The sequence below is a fragment of the Capsicum annuum genome, unplaced genomic scaffold (genome assembly GCF_002878395.1).
Source record: "Capsicum annuum cultivar UCD-10X-F1 unplaced genomic scaffold, UCD10Xv1.1 ctg4021, whole genome shotgun sequence".
NCBI classification, from domain to species: Eukaryota; Viridiplantae; Streptophyta; class Magnoliopsida; order Solanales; family Solanaceae; genus Capsicum; species Capsicum annuum.
The window spans coordinates 89,415-110,565 of record NW_025847490.1 but is presented as its reverse complement, the minus strand read 5'-3'; the positions used below and the strand labels follow the sequence as shown (position 1 = coordinate 110,565).

The window sequence follows — 21,151 nt, the reverse complement described above, 5'->3', positions numbered from 1 at the left end:
ATTTCTCTCTCTATGCACCATAATCCTCTGGACTTGGGATCCTTCTAGATAAAGTGCGCTAATAAGGCCTACAAACATAATCTATCCAAAACAGTTTAAGTCAAGTATTAGTCAATAAAGTGACCGTGCTAGAATCACGGGACTCGAGGGGTGCATCACACCTTTCCCTCGGTCAACGGAATTCTTTACTCGATCTTCTGTTTTCGCAGACCAACAGAGAGTCATTTCCTTTTGATTAGGGATTCAATAAGGTGACTAGGAATACCATAACTTAATTTCAAGTGGCGACTCTGTAAATTAAATAATCCCTATTCAAAATCATCACTTTAATTAAAAAATCCTTCGACCCTTTCGGATGGAAAAGGGGTGTGACAATAAACATACAAACACCTATGTCTAATTCAAAAAACAACCAATATCCAATGAAATGACTCACTAACATTCATAGGAATGATGATATTATCAGTAGAACCCCAGAGAATATTGACAATCATTTTGTAACCCCTAATGTACTAGCAAACATGGTCTTTAGGAGTGATACACCTCATGTCTTTATTCGGACGCAACTGTTGTTGCTCAATTGAATGAAGCCATTTAACGAAGAAGACATCAGTAGTGATTTATGTAATCAGCTTCATCACACTGTATTTTAATTTTTTTCACAAATAATATATTATCACATCTAATGTTGATTAAACATAAATTAAATTAGAATAAAACTAACACATATGCATTCGTCGGGTTATGTACAAAAACTGAAAAGTAAACATGAATTATTAAGTGATCTTTTTGCTTATAAATGCAGTACTGCTCAGCGTATTTAGGGACATCTTTTCAAACTACAGACGAATTTTCAGATTCTACTTAGGATAATCAATCTTTGGAGATAACACACATAAAGATGAATCAGGAAAAATATTCAAAATCAAAGGAAATCAAGCATAAATACTTCTGTTACCACTCGGTTTTTTCTCAACCAAATTTCTTGATTTGTAACTGATGCAGCAGCTACATACTCAGCTTCTGCTGAAGATTGAGCTACAATATCCTGCTTCTTTGTGCTCCAAGAAAAAATGGCCGAATCGAATGAGAAAGAGGCACCAAATGTGCTTTTGTAATCGTCCAAATATCCACCCCAATCACTGTCTGAATAGCTAATAAGAACTCTATTCTCCACTCATTTGTACCAAATAACATAATCTGTTGTCCCTCTAATATACCTTAGCACCCTTTTAGCAGCTCCAAAATGCTTGGTGTTGGGACATTGCATATATCGAGACAATAAACTAGCAGTAAAGATCACATCTGGCCTGGGAGCAGTCAGATACAACAAGCTTTCGATAAGGCTTTTATAAAGTTTTGAATTTGCCCTTTCTTCTCCATCATCCTTCATTAATTTTTCATTCACAACAAGTGTGCAACAAGTTTGCACTTATGAAGCTTGAACCTTTTTAAGAGATTCAAGGCATACATCTTTTGGGACAAGAAAATTACTTCAGAAGATTGAGAAATCTTCATTTCCTGAAAAAACTTCATTTCTCCTAGATCAGACATTTCAAAAACTTTTAGCATCGCCTTTTTAACTTCTTGAATTGCAAGAGAATCTTCACCTGTGATCATCAAATCATCAACATAAACAGATATCACAATCAACCTCCCATTAATTTGCTTTTTGAAGTATAAAGTAGGCCTATTTAGGCTTCTGTTGAAACCTTGAGACAACAAATGAGCATCCAATCTATTGTACCAAGCTCTTAGAGCTTGTTTAAGGCCATAAAGAATCTTTTTAAACTTATTGTAATAGCCCAAATCTTTTTTTTTAATAAGGGGTAGTGGGAAGAGGGCCACACCCACTCCCTTATGTCTTTCATGATTAGGAGAGCAATAGCAGAGAAACACCATTTATTTTTCTGTCATATACCTTCTGGACATAAAAAAAAAAAAAGTAGGAGAGGGGCTCACCATTTACACGTAAAGACACCACACAATTCCAAAAAAAAAATCTTCTTCCATTTTCTTTTCCCGAAGAACACACAGAAACTTCTCTATATTTATTCATCCCCTGCATACAATACAATGAATACACAGACCATACTCTCCACTCAAGAACACTCCACCATTTTTCATTGCTAATGGACAAAGATTACGTTACACACCATTTGAGCAATAATAGAGAAGAAGAGAAAGAAAAGATATCAGTAGAGAATATCTAAGCTTCGTTAGCAGGCATCTTTCACTAATAAGGTATGAAATTTGTTTATAGTTCCTTGGCGTATAATTTTGAAAATAGTGACAATAAAACGACACCCATGTATATTTGATTTTCTTCTTGGTGGTTGTTGTTTGCTACTAGATTAAGGAGAGGTATTGGTTGATATTGATTGCTTAGAGGAGGAAATAAATAAGAAAGAAGAAGCATGTTATATCACAGTTCTCTGTTATTATATTGTATATATGGATAAAGTATGGACTAAATTGAGAAGTTTTTGCTATAATGTACTGTTGTCTGTATGTGTTGAACACTATAAGAGAGAGTCAATGATTCTTCTTCTTGTTTGATGAGTCAGTAAGTGAACTCGGTAATGACTTAGAAATAATAAGATTAAAGTGTTGGTTTCATCAGCATAAAAAGAAAAGAGAACAACAACAATATTCAATTTTGGGAGCAACTGGCAGTAAGCAACAAACTGAAGCATTGTTTTGGAAATTTTCTTTTCCTTATCGTTGGTATCATATTTGGACAATTGTGTTAGGATATTATCATCGTTAATTCAATATATCAGTGAGATATTAAGGTTCACCTCTAAGTTTAAAAGTTTGGAATATTAATACTTAACCCCAAAGTAGCATAATTGATATTGTTATTTAATATTTTGTTTTAGATTAATCCTTTTGGTCTTTGTTGGTTGATGTTCTACAAATTGCAAAGTTGGAAAACTTGTCTTTAGCGAGGTAAGTGAGACTTTAAGCTTTGATGCTTGCTTTTCAAATCTAATTTATAAAAATTATATTTTTCTACCTAGTCCATGTGTTGGGACAAGCGTGAGCTTGGTAGGATTTGTGGCTTTTGACTAGCTATGGATATGTATTTTGAAAAGTGTGTTGAAAATTGTTTAAAGTGAAACGCGAGGTGAGGTTGGGGCGTTGAATATATTTTCTTCGTTGCCGTTATAGTCTCTAGGGGCATACATAGCTGTCGTAATATGTTAGGGGGGGCATTACTTATGCTACCGTAATATGTTAGGGGCATTTCTTATGCTGCCATAATATGTTAGGGGCATTATTTATGCTACCGTAATATGTTAGGGGCATTACCTATGCTACCGTAATATGTTAGGGGCTTGTACATGCTGCCATAGTAAACTTTTTGAGAATTATATACGCTGTCGTGGATTTGTCGGAGTGTTAGGCCGATCACCTTCACTGTTGTTTATAACAAATCGTAAGTGTGGATTGAGTTGTTATGGGATGACATTTTGAACCTCTTTGAAAATCTTATTGATATTATTTTATGAAAGATATTATGTACATATTATTTGTGTATCTTTGTTGTGCTTTGTATTTTCTAACACTTATTCCAGGGGTATTAAAGTAGCGAGTCTAGGATCTTACTGGGTTATATATTTATATATAGCTTACTCGTTACTTGCATACGTGCAGATACAGTTGCTGAGAAAGAGGCTCAGGGCTGACTGTATTTACGTGTGGATTCTATCTATAAGGTGAGTCTTCGCATTATTCGTGAAGGCTGTTATTCATCTCTAGTTATTTTAGCTCATGTTTTCGTTCGTTGGGTTTGTAGGCCCAAAGTTGAACTCAGGTAATTCTTTTTAGATGCTCCATGAACTCAGTGTGGGATTTGGGTTAAAGATTTGTTATCTAAACTATTGTAGTTTTTATAAATCGCTATGCGATATCTTGTTGGATAATTATTTTGTGTTAATCATTATTCCGTGCAGATAGTGTTGTGTATATTTTCATTTCAGTGTTTGTAGATATGGTGAATGAATAGAAAAATTGGTTCTTCCGGCAAACGGTGTTGTTGGGAGTCAGTCACTCCTAGGGGTTATTTTGGGACGTGACACTTATACACCTTGTATTATTCACGTACAACTATAAAACCTTCAGGTTGTTCAACAAAAATATCTTCCTCAAGAAATCCATTTAGAAATACAGATTTGACATCTAAATGGTAAATTTTCCATTTGTATTGTGTTGCAAGAGCAATTAAAAATCTTACTATTTCATGCCTCGCGACAGGAGCAATCTTTTCTCCAAAGTCCACTCCAGGCTGCTGGAAATAGTCTTTAACTATGAGTTTGGATTTATGTTTGAAGATGGAGCTATTTGGATTGAACTTCTTTCTATAGACCCATTTGACACCAATGATGTTCTTTTGTTCGGGCCTATCAACCAGCTCCCAAGTACCATTTTTATTAATCATGGCAAGCTCCTCCTTCATTGCGGAAATCCAAGCTTCATAACTTGTTGCTTCTTCAAATAAAGATGGTTGCACAAGAGCAAAATTGCATTGCTCATCAACTTCAGCTAGTGACCTAGTCTTTAAAACTGGAGAATCAGTTGTCAATTCAACATCTAATAGTGTTCTGCTCCAGCATTAGAACTGAAAGAAATATCACTCATCTGTGGATTTAGAGCAGCAACTAAAGTACTTCCATCTTGATTCTTTACAATAATATCTCGATCCCAATCATAGTGGCTAGACTCATCCACCGCAAGATCTCATCTTATAAGCACCTTCTGCGTACGAACATTATACACTTTGTACCCTTTAGCAGTTGTGCTATATCGCAATAAAATACAAAGTTCTACCTTGTTGTTCAATTTTTCTCTTTTAGCATCTGGAACATGGGCATAACACACAGAACCAAATACTTTCAAGTGTCTTGCAGACAGCTTTATACCCATCCATGCTTCAAATGGCATCATGTCTTGGAGTGCTCTAGTTGGTAATCTGTTCAGTAAATAGACGACAATATTGACTGCCTCAACCAAAAAATATTTAGGTATCTTTTTTTCTGCCAACATGAATCTCACCATCTCCATCACCGTTTTGTTCTTCCTCTCAGAAACCGTGTTCTGTTCTGGAGTATAGCTAACACTAATTGTTGTTGAATAGCCAAGTCTTTACAATACTTGCTGAACAAGGATATTCAATTCCATTATCTGACCTGATATACTTCAATCGGCAGCCATTCTCCCTTGTATAGAAACCTTCCAATTTTGATTTCTTTCTCTTAAGCAGAAGGAGAAAACTACAAGCTAAGACTAGAATTACAATCTAGAAAAGTCACTCAATTCATTATGTCCAAAACTAAGGAAAATAAGAGCTAAGATGTCTATTTATACTACAAACAATGACAAAAATACCCTTAATGAAGGGTGCTCCTTTGGAGTGTAAAAAAGAAGTCATTAAAAGACAAGAATGCCCTTAATGAACCCCCAAATAGAGGCGGCTTTGGAGTATATTTCAAAGCTCCTCTTCACACTTAAGCATATACACTCCAATAGGTGAACTCATGACACAATCACAAGCTTCCAACTTCATGAACGTTGCTTGAAGACCATGTAACTCTTTGGCTTGACTCCTTGTGAAAGGTCTTGTGCTCTTGGTGCTTCTCATGCTTGTATCACTCCCTTTCTACCATAGTCTTGAATTCTTTGAAAACAGAAAACACCTGAACTTTGCTACTTACAAAATAGACCCATTTCATTCGAGTTAGATTATCTATAAAGAGAATAAAATATTTATTCCTACTCAAAGAAGTCGTCCTCATTGGTCCACATATATCTGTATGAACCAACTCTAGCTTTTCCTTCCTAGACTTTCTTTAGGAAAGGATCGTCTATGTAATTTACCAAATTGACACGACTCATAAACATCTCGGCACATGTCAATTTTGGGTACATCAAGCACCATACCCTTGTATTGCATATACACCAATGAACTAAGGTTGTAATGACCGAATTTTTGGGCCAAAGCCAAGTGTCACTCATTTCAGCATTGAAAGAGCAACTTTTAGCAGAATAGCTTGAAATTGAAAAGGAATTGCCAATCATGCTAATTTTAGCTACTCCATATCTTTTAGGATTATAAATGACACATTTTTTATCTGTAAAATTAAGTGAATAATTATTGTAAAGAAGCTGAGCAACACTCAACAAGTTTTAAGTCAAGCTTGGCACAAAAAGAACATCGTTTATGATTTTCATACCTTTATCCGTAGGAAATTTCACTGACCCTCTTCTTTAAGCTTGCACCAGTGCACTATCTCCAAGCTTCACTTTAGTCCTATCAAACCTCTCCAAGCTAACAAACAGATTTTTATCAATCGCCACGTCCCTTGTGCACGCACTGTCGACATACCAATTATATCGATCAGCATGTGATGTGTGTGAAGCCATGAATACCTCCGTGCCTATTTTTTCAACTTGGTGATATTCCGCAAAATTTATTTATTGGAAAGACCGACCACTTTGAGCTTGCATTTGCCTGCAATACTTTTCAATGTGTCCATACTTCTTGCAGTATCTACATTGAATGGGAGACCTCTTAGACTTCTGCCAACAATTCTTCTCTAAGTGGTTTGTCTTCTTACAAATACCACAGGTGAAAACTTTCCTCTCTTCGATGATTCACCTTGGTATCCACCAAATTTTACCTCTCCAAAGTGGTCTAAAGAGACTTTTTTCCTTTTCTGTTGTTGCTTGAATTTATGCCTTACTTGAAAGGCATCTTTGACTGTTCCTTCACTTCTCATAGTTATCCGCTGCTCTTGAATTTGCAATTTAGAGATCAGCTCAGCTATTGAAAGAGCAGTCAAGTCACAAAACTCTTTAATAGATGAGATTTTTGATTCAAACTTGTCCGAAAGGTTGACCATGATCTTCTCTACAACCTTCTGATCTGGAAAGTTTTCAACAAGTATCCTTATTTGGTTCACAATATCCATCAGCTTGGAAGAGTATTCTTTCACACTATCCAAATCCTTCATCTTCAAGAGTTCAAACTCTCTCTTTAAAGCTAAGAATTAACTGACTTAACTCTATTACTGCCTTTAAACTCCTCCTTTAACTTATCCCGGGCTTCTTTGGCTGTCTCACAAGCCATAATCCTTGTAAACATCACTTTCGTAAGGCTTGAATGTATGCAAGTGAGAGATCTAGTCACCAATTCATCATACTTTTTGATATCATTGAGAGTTAAGTTGTCTCTCAATGACTGGACGACAGGTTCTCTTCTCTCAACGACATTCCACAAGTTTAGAGCCTTCAAATAAGCCTTCATTTTAATGGCCCAAATATGATAATTCTCATAAGAAAAAATCAAAGGACTCGTTGTAGGTTGATTTTCTGGTGCCATGTTTTCCAGCAAACAGATCCAAGAAAAGGGCTTAAAAAAAAGAGTCAATCAACAAAAAATAGATTCTGATCTCGTAAGAAATGGGCTCTGATACCATGTCAAAAAGAGGAGGAAGAAGGATTGAAAAACAACAAGCTGAAACAGTGAAAATAATGCAGCAGTAAATTGCTACAAAAGAGACTGCAATGAAGTAGGAGAAGCTGAAACTTTTTGAGTACTTATTTCTAGATGTTCATTACACAGGCTATATACACACACATATATATAATGTGTGAAAGGAATATAAACCACAAAACAAACAAAAATATCTCACACAATACTAAGTACATATGTGACCAACTAACCACCACTCATTTTAACTTAAAAAAAATTGTCTACTACAAAAATATCTACTAATTAGGAGTTTTTAGAGAAATCTTGATTTTTCTTAACAAGTTTAAAGTTCACCTTGATAGAGCACAAGACTGTCAAGCGGCAAATCCGAAAGATTGATATTCAAATTGCACGTGCAATATGTCAACTTCAATCACTTGTATCTGAAGTTGGGCTTAACATTGTCAAATTTCATCATTACGTCTGAAGCTTCCGCAATTTTCAATATCAGACTCACAAGTCTGAATTTGACTGTACCTAAATATCTACTACTTTGTGATTTTCAACTATGTATTCATTAAACAACATAGATCCCAAAAGGAGGGACGTTACCACTAGATGAATATGGGGAAATACGAGCGTTGATCAATGAAAAGTAATCCATGGATATCAAATCCATCTGATTTATTCATGGTATGAATTCAAAGGTGGGAACTGAAACTTGGATGAAAGTTTTAACTTTCCTCGAACAATAAATAGTTTGCAATTCAAACTGCAATTACGCCAAGAGCAAAGTGTTTCAACCTTAAGTTGTCTGCAGGTCTATGCAGATTGGGCTGAGGTCATTTCGCTGGAAAATTGGCTCATGAAGATTGTCGGCAAATTGAAACTAAATCAAATTATACACAGGCAAATACAGAAATAAAACAGGTGCCAAAACAAAATCTGTTATAATATCTGAGCTATTGCAGATTTCCTCAATCAGCAAATAATATGTATTGAGTTTTTGCATCTGTGCAACTAAGTAAGTATCTTTTCCCCATGACAGATGTATAGCATATACTACGGAAATGAGCAAATTAGTAAAGTATATTTACTCCTAACTTGTAAATATGATTGCTCTGCTAAATCCCTACACACTTTCAGATATGCGTATCGCCAAAAAAGGAATTAGGGGTCCTAACTCCAAACAGCACCAGGAGAGGAGCCGCAAAAAATTGATGGTGGGAGAGATCATCAAATTCTTCACTGGTCAATAACAGCGACTGGGCTTCTGTAGTTTTTTTTTTGTTCCCTTGCCTGTGGTATTATCTGACACTATAATGTTGGTATAGGATGTGGCACCAATGTTGGTAAAGGATGTGGCACTTCTTTATCCGATGCTTAAATTGGAACATCTGGACAATAATTCCTGTAAGAAATTCAAAATAAGCAATGTTATTTTTATCAGAAATTTACTTGTACATACTTGTAATGTTTTTATACGCAATGTTATAAAAACTGTACAGCAGAACTACCACACATTCTCCCTCAGGGATCAAGAACCAGGAGGAACCCGGGTTAGTGGGCTTTTCTTGTTCTTCAAATGTTTTTCAGGTTAAATAAAAGACCATGCAACTAACAATTAATGCAAATTTTGCTAGATCTTTGTATGTTTCGATGACACAGAAACTTCATGCATGGTAGGACAATGTAGCAATCAAAAAGCTATTAGAGTATATTTGTTCCAAAGCCCACATCTGTTAAAAAGAAAAAAAAAAAAAAGAGCAGCCCGGTGCGCTAAAGCTACCGCTATGCGCGGTGTCCGGGGAAGGGCCCCACCACAAGGGTGTATCGTACGCAGCCTTACCTTGCATTTTTGCCAGAGGCTGTTTCCAAGGCTTGAACCATGACCTCCTGATCACATGGCAGCAACTTTATTATTCTAAAAAATTCAACACGTCACAGCACTAGAATCAGGGACATCTAGATGCCACCCTCATTTCGCTTTAGAGAATCATGTAGAAAGATAAAAATAAGTACATGGAGGGAAGGAAAAGATCTAAAACTTGAATAAATTTATCATGAAACACTTAGCAGCATATACTGAAAAAAAATTAAACATGCTACATCAGAAATTAATGGCCGAGGTGGAATAAAAATAGATTTAATCATTCACAGAAATAAAGTGGAATAAAAATAGATTTAATCATTCACAGAAATAAAATAGAACGTAGCTACTAAAGACAGGTGAAGGTCATTGCTGAGTTGAACCTAAAGCATAAAATATTCTAAAGAGAGACCTCTCAAATGTAAAGTAAAATTGGTTTTGAATACTCAATCTGCCAACTCTCAAATTATGATCACATTAAATAATACATTAATTTTTTTCACCTAAGAAATGAATCTAACTTCAGTTTTTAACTGGGGATTGATTTCAGTGTCTAATCCAACTGCTTTTAAACCTCACATTTGGTTAAATTTGAAGGTTGATCATGACTTGGAAGGATATTTTCTGGGCATTCACTAATATTGGATTTAATTACAGAATCCTCATTTAGTTACATAGTACATATAACTACTTCTTAATGTATGCTACACAATGAACATAGGTTATTGATGCACTAAAATTTAAGTACATATAAACATATGCTGGTTATATACTAGCTTTGATTGACACATTTAAATTAAATGATATAATTATCAAGCACTTATGCTGGTTTATACATCAGCTTTGACTGCAATTAGGTTTTCTCGAAGAATGTCCTAAGAAAAAACCCAATCTACATGTAGTCTATGCTTCAACAAAGTTGTTCTACCAAAAACTAGATCTTTTCCCCCCTACTTGCATAGTAGGATTAAAAAAATAGGATTGAACTTCTCCTAAATCTCACGAGTTCAGATTCATAACATTACCTTTTAATATTCCACAATAAAAGAAAGATGGGTACAGAATAATCCATCTTAATTTTCTGAAGTAAAATAGAGACAGTAGTGGTGCAAGTTGTGGTGTTTCGCAAATACTGATGCAATATAAATTTGTAGAAGGTTATGTTATCTACCACCCATGGGTCAATCAAGTGACTTACCTAAAAGCAACAATTAACTTTATAATTGAAAAAGAAAAACTAAAAACAAGATAGTTGGACTACACCTACGTTGCTGGAGATGCTGCAAGCTAGGTACAAAAAGCTAAAATCTACTGAGAGCATTTATATGCATTCTCTTTTAAGCATAAAGAGACTAATAAAAAGAAGCAACCTGATATCTTGTTGAGTTGAGGTTCTCAGCCTTCTGTTTTTCAATCAGCTGGCTTGTAGTTTCACCAATCAACTTCAGATGCACAACCTGAAAAGAATTTTCAGTCGAGAATCACTAACTGGTCCACTAACATTATTTTTCTAAGAAGAAGTTCCACGGATGGCATCAATTAGATGCAATGAGTTGTTCACTAACATATTTTATCAAACAAAGAAGAACAGGCAACAAAAAATATTACAGTGACCATTCTCTCAAAAAGTAACATTCTTCAGAATGATCGTAAGATTGTTGGTATCTAAATCAACTGCAGCACGTGTGTACGAGAAGCACCTGGAGAAGTTATTTCAAGTGCTATAGTTGTACATTGTTTCACAGGGTTTGGTCCAGTCACAAAACTGATGAACTCCTGTGCAGGTACACTCACTTATTAGCAACAGAGAGGAAATGGACAAATATTCTTACACCAATCAACATTAGGGAAAAAAAGTATCGCTAAAAGGTATAGTTTTTCTTGAGAGAGATGTAAACTTGATTCAAAATTCATTGGTACAATGTTGTGGCTTCATGTGAATACATGAAACTCAAGAAGAATGGTCTATCCTAGTGGTTCTCCTACGTAATACAAATAAGTCAGCAATGGGTTGTCTGGGAGGTATCTGACTTGAGAATTTAGCTAGTCATAAGTGCTAAAGCCACAGTTTCAACAAGCATTTAACTATCAGCTAAATTACAACAACATACCCAGTGTATTCCCACAAAGTGGGGTCTGGGGAGGGTAAAGTGTTGGCAGTCCATACCACTACCTCAGATGAAGTAGAAAGGCTGTTTCCCACAGAACCCCGCCTCAGGACAGATACAGTATAACCAAAAAAAAACATAAAAACAAACAACAAAATGGGATAACACACCGCTAGATAATAAAAGAAATACGATCAGCTAAATTAAGCGATGAAATATCCCTAGCCATGTATATTTATTGAGGGAGAGGAACAGGAGATGTTTTGATTGCATCTCAACTTCAAATTACTTCTCGAAGATGTATACAAACCTATTCAGTGGATCAATACTGACCCCTGTAAATAGCTTAGACCAACTTCTTTAACTCCCTAGATTTTACTTAATGTAGTTATCTGGAGCTAAATCTCAATGGCGCACTCTTGTACTTTTTGCATCAACTTGATGCCATTAATGAATCTGCTTAGTTCATAAAAATAAAAAATAAAAAATATTCCTTGCCATTATGGGGTGATGGAAGGGGGTGGAGAACTAATGATATCAATATGGCGTATGGATGTGGAGTATGATGGAATATTATGAAGGGATGGGCTGATTTTGAGGTTAACATCTCATTCAGGGTAGGGGATGGGAGGAGAGACAGTTTTTGGAAAAACAAATGGTGTGGAGATGTGGTACTAAAAGATGAGTTCACAAGCTTCTATAGGATTGCGGTAATCCCTCCTATTAGAGGGTTACAAGGGGAAGAAACGTTTTGGGATTTGAGGTTTAGGAGGAATTTTCAAGACTGGGAGCTTAATGAATTTCAAAGGTTTCCAGCTCTACTTCATCCGTATGGCGATCCAATCGATAGACTCGATACTCTGAAATGGAAGTTGGGGAGTAACTGGGTTTTTTTTCTGTCAAGTCCTTCTATGAGAAGCTCTTGGTGAGGAAGCTGGAGGCTAACCCCGTAAAGTCGATTTGAATTCCTGAAGTGCCGAGGAAGGTGAGTTTTTTCTCTTGGTTAGCTGCCAGAGAGGTAATTTTGATGGCGGAGAACCTAAGAAAAAGTAAGGTCATATGCATTAGCTGGTGTTACTTATGCAAAGAGACAAATGAGGAGGTTGATCATCTTCTATTACGTTGCAACCTGACCACAAGACTGCGGTGGGATAAGTTTAGCTAGTTTGGTATTTCTTGGGTGATGCCGAGAACTGTGAAGGAAATGTTGTCTTGTTGGAAAGCTGGAAGAAGCAAGAGAAAGTGCCAGACATGGAATGTTGTTCCTTTAGCTTTGATGTGGATTGTTTGGGGAGATAGAAATAGGAGGGCTTTTGAAGGGGTAGAATTGAATTTTGGCCAGTTGAGAAGTAGCCTACGGTCCCTTTTTTTTTTTGGTGAACCCTTGTAGTGCCCGGTTGTATAGAGGATTGGGTGTCTTTTGCAGAGAACCATGTTGTGTTGTAGGTTCTTTACTTTTTGGTATACTTCTTGTATATGGCCGGCTTTGGCCTTGTGATTAATGAAATGTTTACCTCATAAAGAAAAAATGAAAAAATAAATCACATCAAACCAAAGATCATGAATTTTATACATGCAGGATATTGAACAAGGAGGATGGAAGATTTATAGCCTCAAGATAAAGGTTGCGATCATATTTTTCACCGTTATGATAAGGACAGACGAGTTTAGCAAAACGTCCATAATATTTGAAGTCTTTCTCTCAAATCATCAAATAACATATTGAGATCTTGATCACAAACTTTAAGAAAGTAAAGGAATGAAAAGCGGTACCTGAAGTAGCTTCTCTACAGAGGAGGGATACAGGAACTGACTCAACTTTCCTTTTTCATCATTCAAACACCGTTCGACCTAACAATAGCACCTCCAATTAGAACGATAGTAGAGAAGAATGGTTTGTTAGATATAAGATATTATATGAAAGAAAAAAAAATCGTCCAGCGCATTGCTATTTTAAGACAAGCATAGAAACCTTCAATATATAATCTGTCGAAGAATAGCTAAGGAGCCACTCAGAGGCAAACCCAGAGTAGCAACTGGAAGTATCTGTAAGCAATTTCTCCTCAAACATATCATAGTATGTTCCTTTCTTTGGCCCACCATTTTCCAAAAAAAATGTAGAGAGGCCCTGTAGTAGGCTCCTGTCAATTGGTTCCTCCCTGCGGTCTTGACTTACCTGCATGTGGCATATTGTAAATCACTAGCTTTCAAAGTTGGAATTAACAACAAACCTGACATGCCACTTAAAAGTACCAGTAAAAGTGCAGCATCAAAAAGTTCTGGAAGGAGAACAGAGCAAACCTGAAATGGCAAATGAAAATCAGTATCTTAGAAAGTTTCTATGTAGTGATGACTTTCTGTAGAATATACAGAGACATTTACCCTATTCTGGAAACAAGAAAGAGCAACCTCCTTAAGGGGTGCAGAACTTTTCTGATCAGTGCATTTTTTGTCAAGGTAAAGGAAAAATCCTCCGAGACACTTCACCATTGCTTTGTAGTTTGTCCAGACACGTAAGAATTCAGCTAACAGAGAGGCACCGCTCTTATCTTTCAGAAAAGGCAGAACCTAGAAGCAAAGTGAAAAGTGATATTCAACACAGGAGATTATCCAGTGCAGGACAAGGCGAAGAAGTTGCTAATAATAGAAAAACCCACATTCAGTGCATTCCTGCACTTCCAATGCAGCAGAAAACTACTAAAACTGGATATATGTTTTAGTCAGCAATCCAGGTACAAAGTTCAAGAGACAAGGAGTCAAGGACCAACATATTTTCCTTTTGCTAAATAACCATTGATCCAGAACTCATCAGTAAGAGTATATGCTCTCCAAATATTGTAATTTACTCCAATCACAATAATTAGGACAGAGGCCAACTGCGTCAATGAGCACATTAGATCACTTACTAAACGCTACCACCAGATATACTCTTAAACATAAGCTGATCAAATGGAACAGTGTTCTTTGAACAACTGAAGCAATTATCTTATTTCATTTTTTTGTGAAAAAAATTTCCCTTAGCCAAGTCATCTTTGTTACTACAGAATCTTGGTTGCATTTAGTTACAATGTTACAAAGAAAAATCAATTTTGTGAAGCATTTCATATCCAAATAAACCAGCAAACAGATGTAAATTGTACGTCATCTGCATTCTACCTGTTCAAAATGTAGGGTGACAACTTGTACGCTGATGACCAAATGAAAGACAATAATCATACATTGAATTAAGTTACTTTAGCAGATTTAGTCATAGTTAAGATGAGACTGAAGTAATAATTTTGTTTAGAGAAAATATGATTTTTTTAAATGAAGTTTCCCACTGATGGTCCATAAAAACTCACCCTGAAGTATAAACTCTCATCCAAAGTAGCATGATACCTTTGAAGAATTTCTGTTGATAAATCATGAGGGGGAGGTTGAATACACAAGAGATAAACACAGCTATTAAGAGTTAAAGATGCATACTGCAAGAGAAAATAATAACACACTAAAGTTTCTAGGACTATATTATGAACAAACGGGGCAAGTGCAAAGGCAGAAATAATAAGAGATGAACCTCCTTTTCCTAAGAATTAAACAAACAGAACAAGTACAAAGCAAGAAATAATAAAAGCTATACCTCCTTCACTGTAATTCTTTCTAAGTGATTCACAATCCTTCCTTTTTTTTAATTTTGGGGGGAAGGGGCGAGGGAGGGCAGCAAAAAAAAAAAAAAACCATACACTTCTGAAGTTATGTTAGAACATCACTTGGAACATTAATCAAAGGTTAGATCTAACTAAGTTTGGCAGTACTGCAATGTAACTAAAGAGAATAATTGAAACGCAGAAATGATTATCTTGTCGAATATGCTGGTAGAAGCCATGTTGATATCGACATATGAACATATTGGGTAAATGTATGTGCATGAACATCTCTTGCATCTCTTTTTTCACACATACGAAGATTAAAATGGTAATTCAGAGACATGTATGCATAATTGCATACTACTTGAACAAGCCATCATTGTTATTGTACTCATAATTACCATCACATTTTGATGCAAGCAGGTTCAGTTTATTGTAAAACAAATTAGAATACCAACAAGGAAAATACAAATAGAAAGGATCAAACAAACAGTCAAAAGGAAGGGAATCACAATAGCAACACCTACAATTACATACTTCAGTCCCAAAAAAGTTGGGGTCAGCTATACGAATCCTCATAGAGTCATAGTCATATTACTCCATTTAAAAGGAAAACACAAAATCAATAAAAACAAAACCAAATTGATCATACAACGTCTACCCATGATACACATCCAAATTGATTTATATAAAGAGAGAGAAAATTCAATCCCAAAATCCAAGCAAAGTTCATCAAGCTAAAACAAGGAAAAACAAAAGAAGATTTGAACGAACCATCATTAGCTGATCAAAGTATTAATTTCTGGGATCTGAAGAATAATCTTTTTGCAATTGAGCTACCGGAAAAATATCGCTAGATTTGGTTGGAGTAAGAAGATGAGAGGCTGACGGAGTGAAAATTAAAGATTCATTTTTGTTTTTGTTAAGAAAGGAGAGTCTGATCCATCCAAAATCAGACGGAAAGGAGGAACTACATCAGTTTACTTCCTTTTAACTGTACTAAACAGCTAAAAGCAATTTACTAATAAATCATCCATCTTCTTCCTCCTTACACCTCCCTCCTCTCAAAACAGCCACAAGGCTTTGGTTTAGTGGTAAGAGTGTAGCTTGTGATGAGTAGGTTAGCTCGCAAGGGATTCAAACCTTGACACATACAAAAGATTGGTACCTAAGTGTAGAAAGGTAGAGGTGGTAGACCCATTGTCCATCAAATTTTGGACGATCTGCCATTCACCTCAGGGATTTCTAAGTTATTATTAAAAAAAAACAATATCCTCAAAACATAGTGTAATACTAATAGCAATAAGATAAGCAAAACCATAACAAATTTCAAGGATACTCATAATATCTCATGTATTCTTCTGATGTGAACAGCTTACAGGCAGGGTAACCATCCATAATCAACTTCACTTTCGCAATGCCCTCCTCCAGCGTCTTCACACTCTCTTCCAGCCTCTTTGCGTTACTCATTCTCTCAATTCTTCAACCTAATCAAATTTCTACAAACCAACAAAACAACCACAACAATCAACAACGTACCCAATGTAATCCCACAAGTGGGCTATAGGGAGGATACAATGTATGCATACCTTACCTCTACCTTGTGGAACAACCACAACAATCAACAACAACAACATACCCTGTGTAATCCCACGGGTGGGCACTGAGGAGGTAGAGTGTACACATATTTACCCCTAACTAGTGGAACAACCACCACAACATACCCAGTGTAATCCCATAAGAGGGCTCTGGGGAAGGTCCTTACAGCTACATCACGAAACAACCACAACCAGTGGCGGAGCCAGAATTTTCGCTAAGGGGGTTCATAAGTGAATATAAAAACTAATCGAAAGGGGTTCAACAGCTAATATATATACATAAAAAATAATTTTAATCATGTATATATAACATAATTTTCCGCCGAAGGGATTCGGATGAACCTCCTGACTATAGTGTAGATCAGCCACTGACCACAACAATCAACAACTTACCCAGTATAATCCCAAAAGTGGGCTCTAGGGAGGATACATACCTTACCTCTACCTCGTGAAGCAACCACAACAATCAATAACATATCATCAGAGTAATCCCATAAGTGGGCTCCGAGGAGGATACAACATACACATACCTTACCCTACCTCGTGCAACTACCACAACATTACACTGTGTAATCCCATAAGGTAGAGTGTATACACACGTCTTAACCCTACCTCGTGTAGCAACCACAATAATCAACAACATACCAAGTATAATCCCACAAGTGGGCTCTGACAAGGATAGAGTATACCCATACCTTTACCCCTACCTCATACAACAACCACAACAATCATCTACAAGTTTACGTAAACCCTAAAAAGTACAATAAAGCGTACATCAACTCACATCACCCTACACATTCATTCATTCATCAGTCCAGCATATAAATAACTTTTATACACAACCATATCACAATTTTACATGCCATATCAACCTATTTTCTTTGTACAACAACCACTATACACATACAATTGTAGTTTTTTCTAAAAAAAAATAATAAAAAAATCAACTAGCATACAACGAACAATGAGTCACTGAAAATAAGCGAAAACAAAAACAAAAACAGATAAAAAATCTGGCGAATTCGCCTTACCGATAAGGGTTTATGAGAAGGAAATTTAGTACGTTGCTTCAACGTCTGTTACTATCTATGTGATGAACGCCAGAAAAACTGGGGGAAATAAGTAAAGCTAGAAAGCTGCCACATTCAAAAGCTGATTTTTCCAGTTGTACAAATTAAACGACGACGTTTCATTCATTGGTAGTTTCGGTAATTATGGATTTTTGTTGGGACAGTCGGCGCATGCTTAAAATGTGGAGTAATTAGATTATGATTTTGTTTTTGTTACACCTTAAATGAAGCAAGAATTATTATTCTGTTAAAGCTAGCATATATGTCGTGTTCTTTTTCTTTTCTACTTTATTGTATAATAAAATTATGATTGTACATGCATACATTATACGTGTAGCATTTCTACTAGGTAGTGCAAATTATTATGGATGTATTGTATGTTAAAAAAGCGAGACTACGTGTTTGAAGAGTAAAGAAGAGACTGAACGAACACACTTGAAAAATTCAAAAAACCTCAAATAAATGGAAAATTTGAAATCGATAAATAGGATCTATGCTGGTTTAATTTAAAGTTATAAGTCTAATACTTTGATATTTTTACGAAGAAATAAACTCAACCAAAACAAAAAAGATGGTAAATAGTTGCAAGTTCGTCATCAGATTAGCTTTTAGCGAGAAAAAATTTCCACATTGGTCGTGAAATTTTTTTCCCTTTTTCGGAAAAAACTTTTCACTTTATGCCAAATACAATTTCAAGTTGATCTTTGGCCATAAAAATTACAAATACAATTTGAAAATGTGAAAAACCAAAAAAAGTAAAATAACTTCAAATTTTTTTAATTTTCATGATCAAACACCCCACTGGCTTATTATGTGGAGTCCGCTCTATAATCAAGATCAATATAGCTCTCCAATCTATGGTCAGAGCAATAATAATACTATTAAGAATAAGAAAGAGACAAATGAATGAGCCATGTTGCGACTTGGTATCTTGTTACAAGTGTAATGTCTCATCAAATGTGACAGGGCGATTACTTTGTAGGAAGGTGCCTATTAGCGCAAGACAAGGATCTAAAAGTACAGTTGAATAAGATGATCTTTCAATATATTGTTCCCTCAAAATGGCATAACCAATATCGTTACCGAGCCTCTCTACCTTCTTCACAACATAGGGCTTGTATATTTTGTTAATAAACTTATCGAGCCTTTGCGTAGCCCTATTCATCAACGGTCATACAGTCGTAGTCCAGTTTATCTGGGTAAAGAAGACACCATTAATTCCTCATAACTGACAAAAATGACCATATTTGAGTCCATAAAATGTACCCATTTTCATTTGAGTTGGAACACGTAAAATGAGATGCAATTTTACCCAAATTAAAAGAAATGGTAACTAGGTCACAAAGATATCAATGAGGCAAACGCCAATCTGCGATAACTTTGATTCCCACCTTCCATCATTATGGTCCATAAACGAAAGAAAATGAGGAATCGTGGTAAAATTCCCCCGCAACAGAGAAAGGTACAAGGCTTTATCAACAATAGCTAAAACTAAAATTCATTTGCAAGAATGGGCACTTCCTTAAACAAATACATCTTCCTCCGGCTTGACTTTGTCTAATAACCTTGATTCCACAAGCAAATGCGCATACTTACGCTGAGCTTCTTTTAGCTCCTTCCGAAGCCTATTAACCTGCGACAACCACATGAATAAAACATATGATGAGTAGATGATTTTCATTTTGAAATCAGGTACTGCTTCAACCGCTGAGTACCGACGGTATGATAAAGACTTGCAACAATAATATGAAGGCAAAAGTTAATTAATCACACCTTTGAATGAAGTTCTTCCTCCCTTTTCTCACATTCCAAGCACCTGGGACAAGAACAAAGTAGTCATACAAATATTTTTGGGATACATACCGACACTGCAAATACGTGTGCGTGTTTATTTGATTTGAGTATTTATATTTTATAAATGCTTACAGGATAATTTATAAATAACCCCTTCAACATATTACGTTTTTCAACCACACGTCTCAGCTTTCAAAGGTCCAATAACCCTCCCTAAACTTGTCCGAAGTAGAATTATTACCACGTGAAAGACCAAAACCATATATAATGGAACAATGCAATTCATGCACTACCCTTATTTTATACTTGTTAACTTTTGATTTGATATGATTTTTTACTTTTCTTTCCGCTTCTTGTTCACCCTTATCTTCTCCTACTCCCCAACATCCTTCTTCATAGATTGTTTACTATTATTGTCATCCTCTCCACTCCAATGTTCCAAACATTTGGAAGGAAACCAATCCTTAAATCTCTCACCTTTTCCGAGAAAAATATACCCATTTATCCCATTTTTCAATCGGGTAAAAAACATCATTTCCGGTGAAAGAAATGACGGTCTAACTCTCAAATGCTCAGACCGTGAACTGAACTCTTCATGGTCGTCATTCACAGCTTCTCAAAGGTAGGTATTGTATTTTTTGGTATGATGCTGCGTGAAGGAATGGGTTCTCCTAACTGGTTAGGGTGTTTAATGAGCTGTCTCTCGTTTAATGGAAAATGGGTCCCTTGGAAGAGAGAGTTTCGCTTGGCCATTGTGCTTAATTACTTGATGAGAGGTTAATTCATTCCTTCCTTAAGGGAAGTTCTCACTCAAGGATTAGAGAGGATTCTCATCCGGCTCTTAATCAGCGAAAGGAGTACAAGAAGTCTTCACATATGCTCTTATGCCCCATGTTGGAATGTTATGAAAGTTTTGACAATAGGAATAGCTTTCCAAACCGTTTGCTGAAAACATAAGTAAATTAAGTGTGATTTCTCTAACAAATCTTAGGGGTCGTTTGGTTTGAAAATAATTATCCCGGGATAACTAATACCCGGATTAGTTATCCCGGGATTACCCGGGATAACTTATATCCCAGGATTAAGGGGAAAATGGTGGGATAACTTATCCCGAGTTGGAGTTATCCCTCCAACCAAACACTTGAAAAATGTGTTCTTTTTTTTAATCCCGGGATAATTAGTTATCCCGGGATAACAATTTCAAACCAAATGACCCCTAAACAAGTTATCCCGGGATTAGTAATCCCACCATGTATATGGAATAACTTACCCCGGCACTATGGCATAAATGGTGGGATAAATAATCACGAGACTAACTAATACCTCCAACCAAACGCAGGATAAAATAATCAGGCATTTTATCCTGAGACTATTATACTGTATACCTCCTGTCAAACGATAAGTTTTAATTTAGAGTAGGGTCACACACTTCAACGAAGCTAGCAGACATCCTGGGCTCAAGTCTCATTGCCGCCCATCAACCAAAAAAAAATTACACACTCGACTTAATAAAAAAATAATCAAGCTTACACGTGAGCGACATGTTGAATACATAATTAAGTAAATAAAATTGAGCTCTCTAACATGTTGAATACATAATTAAGTAAA

At 35.9% G+C, this 21,151-nt stretch overlaps 2 protein-coding genes across 7 annotated transcripts in view; both read right to left on the bottom strand.

Annotated features, from left to right (window-relative positions):
• Nucleotides 1–8,408: 8,408 nt before the first annotated feature.
• LOC107855982 (cullin-1) lies at nucleotides 8,409–18,004 on the bottom strand. Of its 4 annotated transcripts, XR_001670422.2 has the most exons (11): nucleotides 17,711–17,977; nucleotides 16,421–16,580; nucleotides 14,797–14,896; nucleotides 13,838–14,023; nucleotides 13,709–13,756; nucleotides 13,428–13,631; nucleotides 13,229–13,306; nucleotides 11,048–11,123; nucleotides 10,718–10,804; nucleotides 9,327–9,373; nucleotides 8,768–8,888 (listed from the first exon to the last, which is right to left on the bottom strand). XR_001670422.2 is itself a non-coding variant. In XM_047403382.1 (10 exons), exons 2-10 carry the CDS (start codon nucleotides 16,549–16,551, stop codon nucleotides 8,861–8,863), a joined length of 909 nt encoding a protein of 302 aa, XP_047259338.1. In that variant the 5' UTR covers nucleotides 16,552–16,580; nucleotides 17,711–17,975; the 3' UTR covers nucleotides 8,409–8,860. The 4 variants fall into 4 exon arrangements, 2 of the variants coding, with proteins under 2 accessions (XP_047259338.1, XP_016556465.1); XM_047403382.1 differs by lacking the exon at nucleotides 11,048–11,123 and having other exon boundaries at nucleotides 8,409–8,888; nucleotides 17,711–17,975; XR_001670421.2 differs by lacking the exon at nucleotides 9,327–9,373.
• Nucleotides 18,005–18,995: 991 nt separating this feature from the next.
• Nucleotides 18,996–21,151, bottom strand: part of LOC107855980 (protein MICRORCHIDIA 6) — a 28,506-nt gene continuing 26,350 nt past the window's right edge. For all 3 annotated transcript variants that reach the window (XM_047403380.1, XM_047403379.1, XM_047403381.1), the window contains 2 exons: nucleotides 19,523–19,565; nucleotides 18,996–19,382 (listed from right to left, as the gene is read on the bottom strand). In XM_047403380.1, the coding sequence (XP_047259336.1) occupies nucleotides 19,272–19,382; nucleotides 19,523–19,565 (154 nt within the window). In that variant the 3' untranslated portion in view covers nucleotides 18,996–19,271. The remainder of the gene's footprint in view (nucleotides 19,383–19,522; nucleotides 19,566–21,151) is intronic.

Excerpts from the sequence above, each read along its gene's own strand:
- LOC107855982 (XM_047403382.1), bottom strand. The coding sequence starts at position 16,551 with ATGAGTAACGCAAAGAGGCTGGAAGAGAGTGTGAAGACGCTGGAGGAG. Across the intron at positions 13,757-13,837 it reads TTTCTTGTTTCCAGAATAGG|GTTTGCTCTGTTCTCCTTCC; the intron begins GTAAATGTCTCT and ends TTGCCATTTCAG. Across the intron at positions 13,632-13,708 it reads TTGATGCTGCACTTTTACTG|GTAAGTCAAGACCGCAGGGA; the intron begins GTACTTTTAAGT and ends TGCCACATGCAG.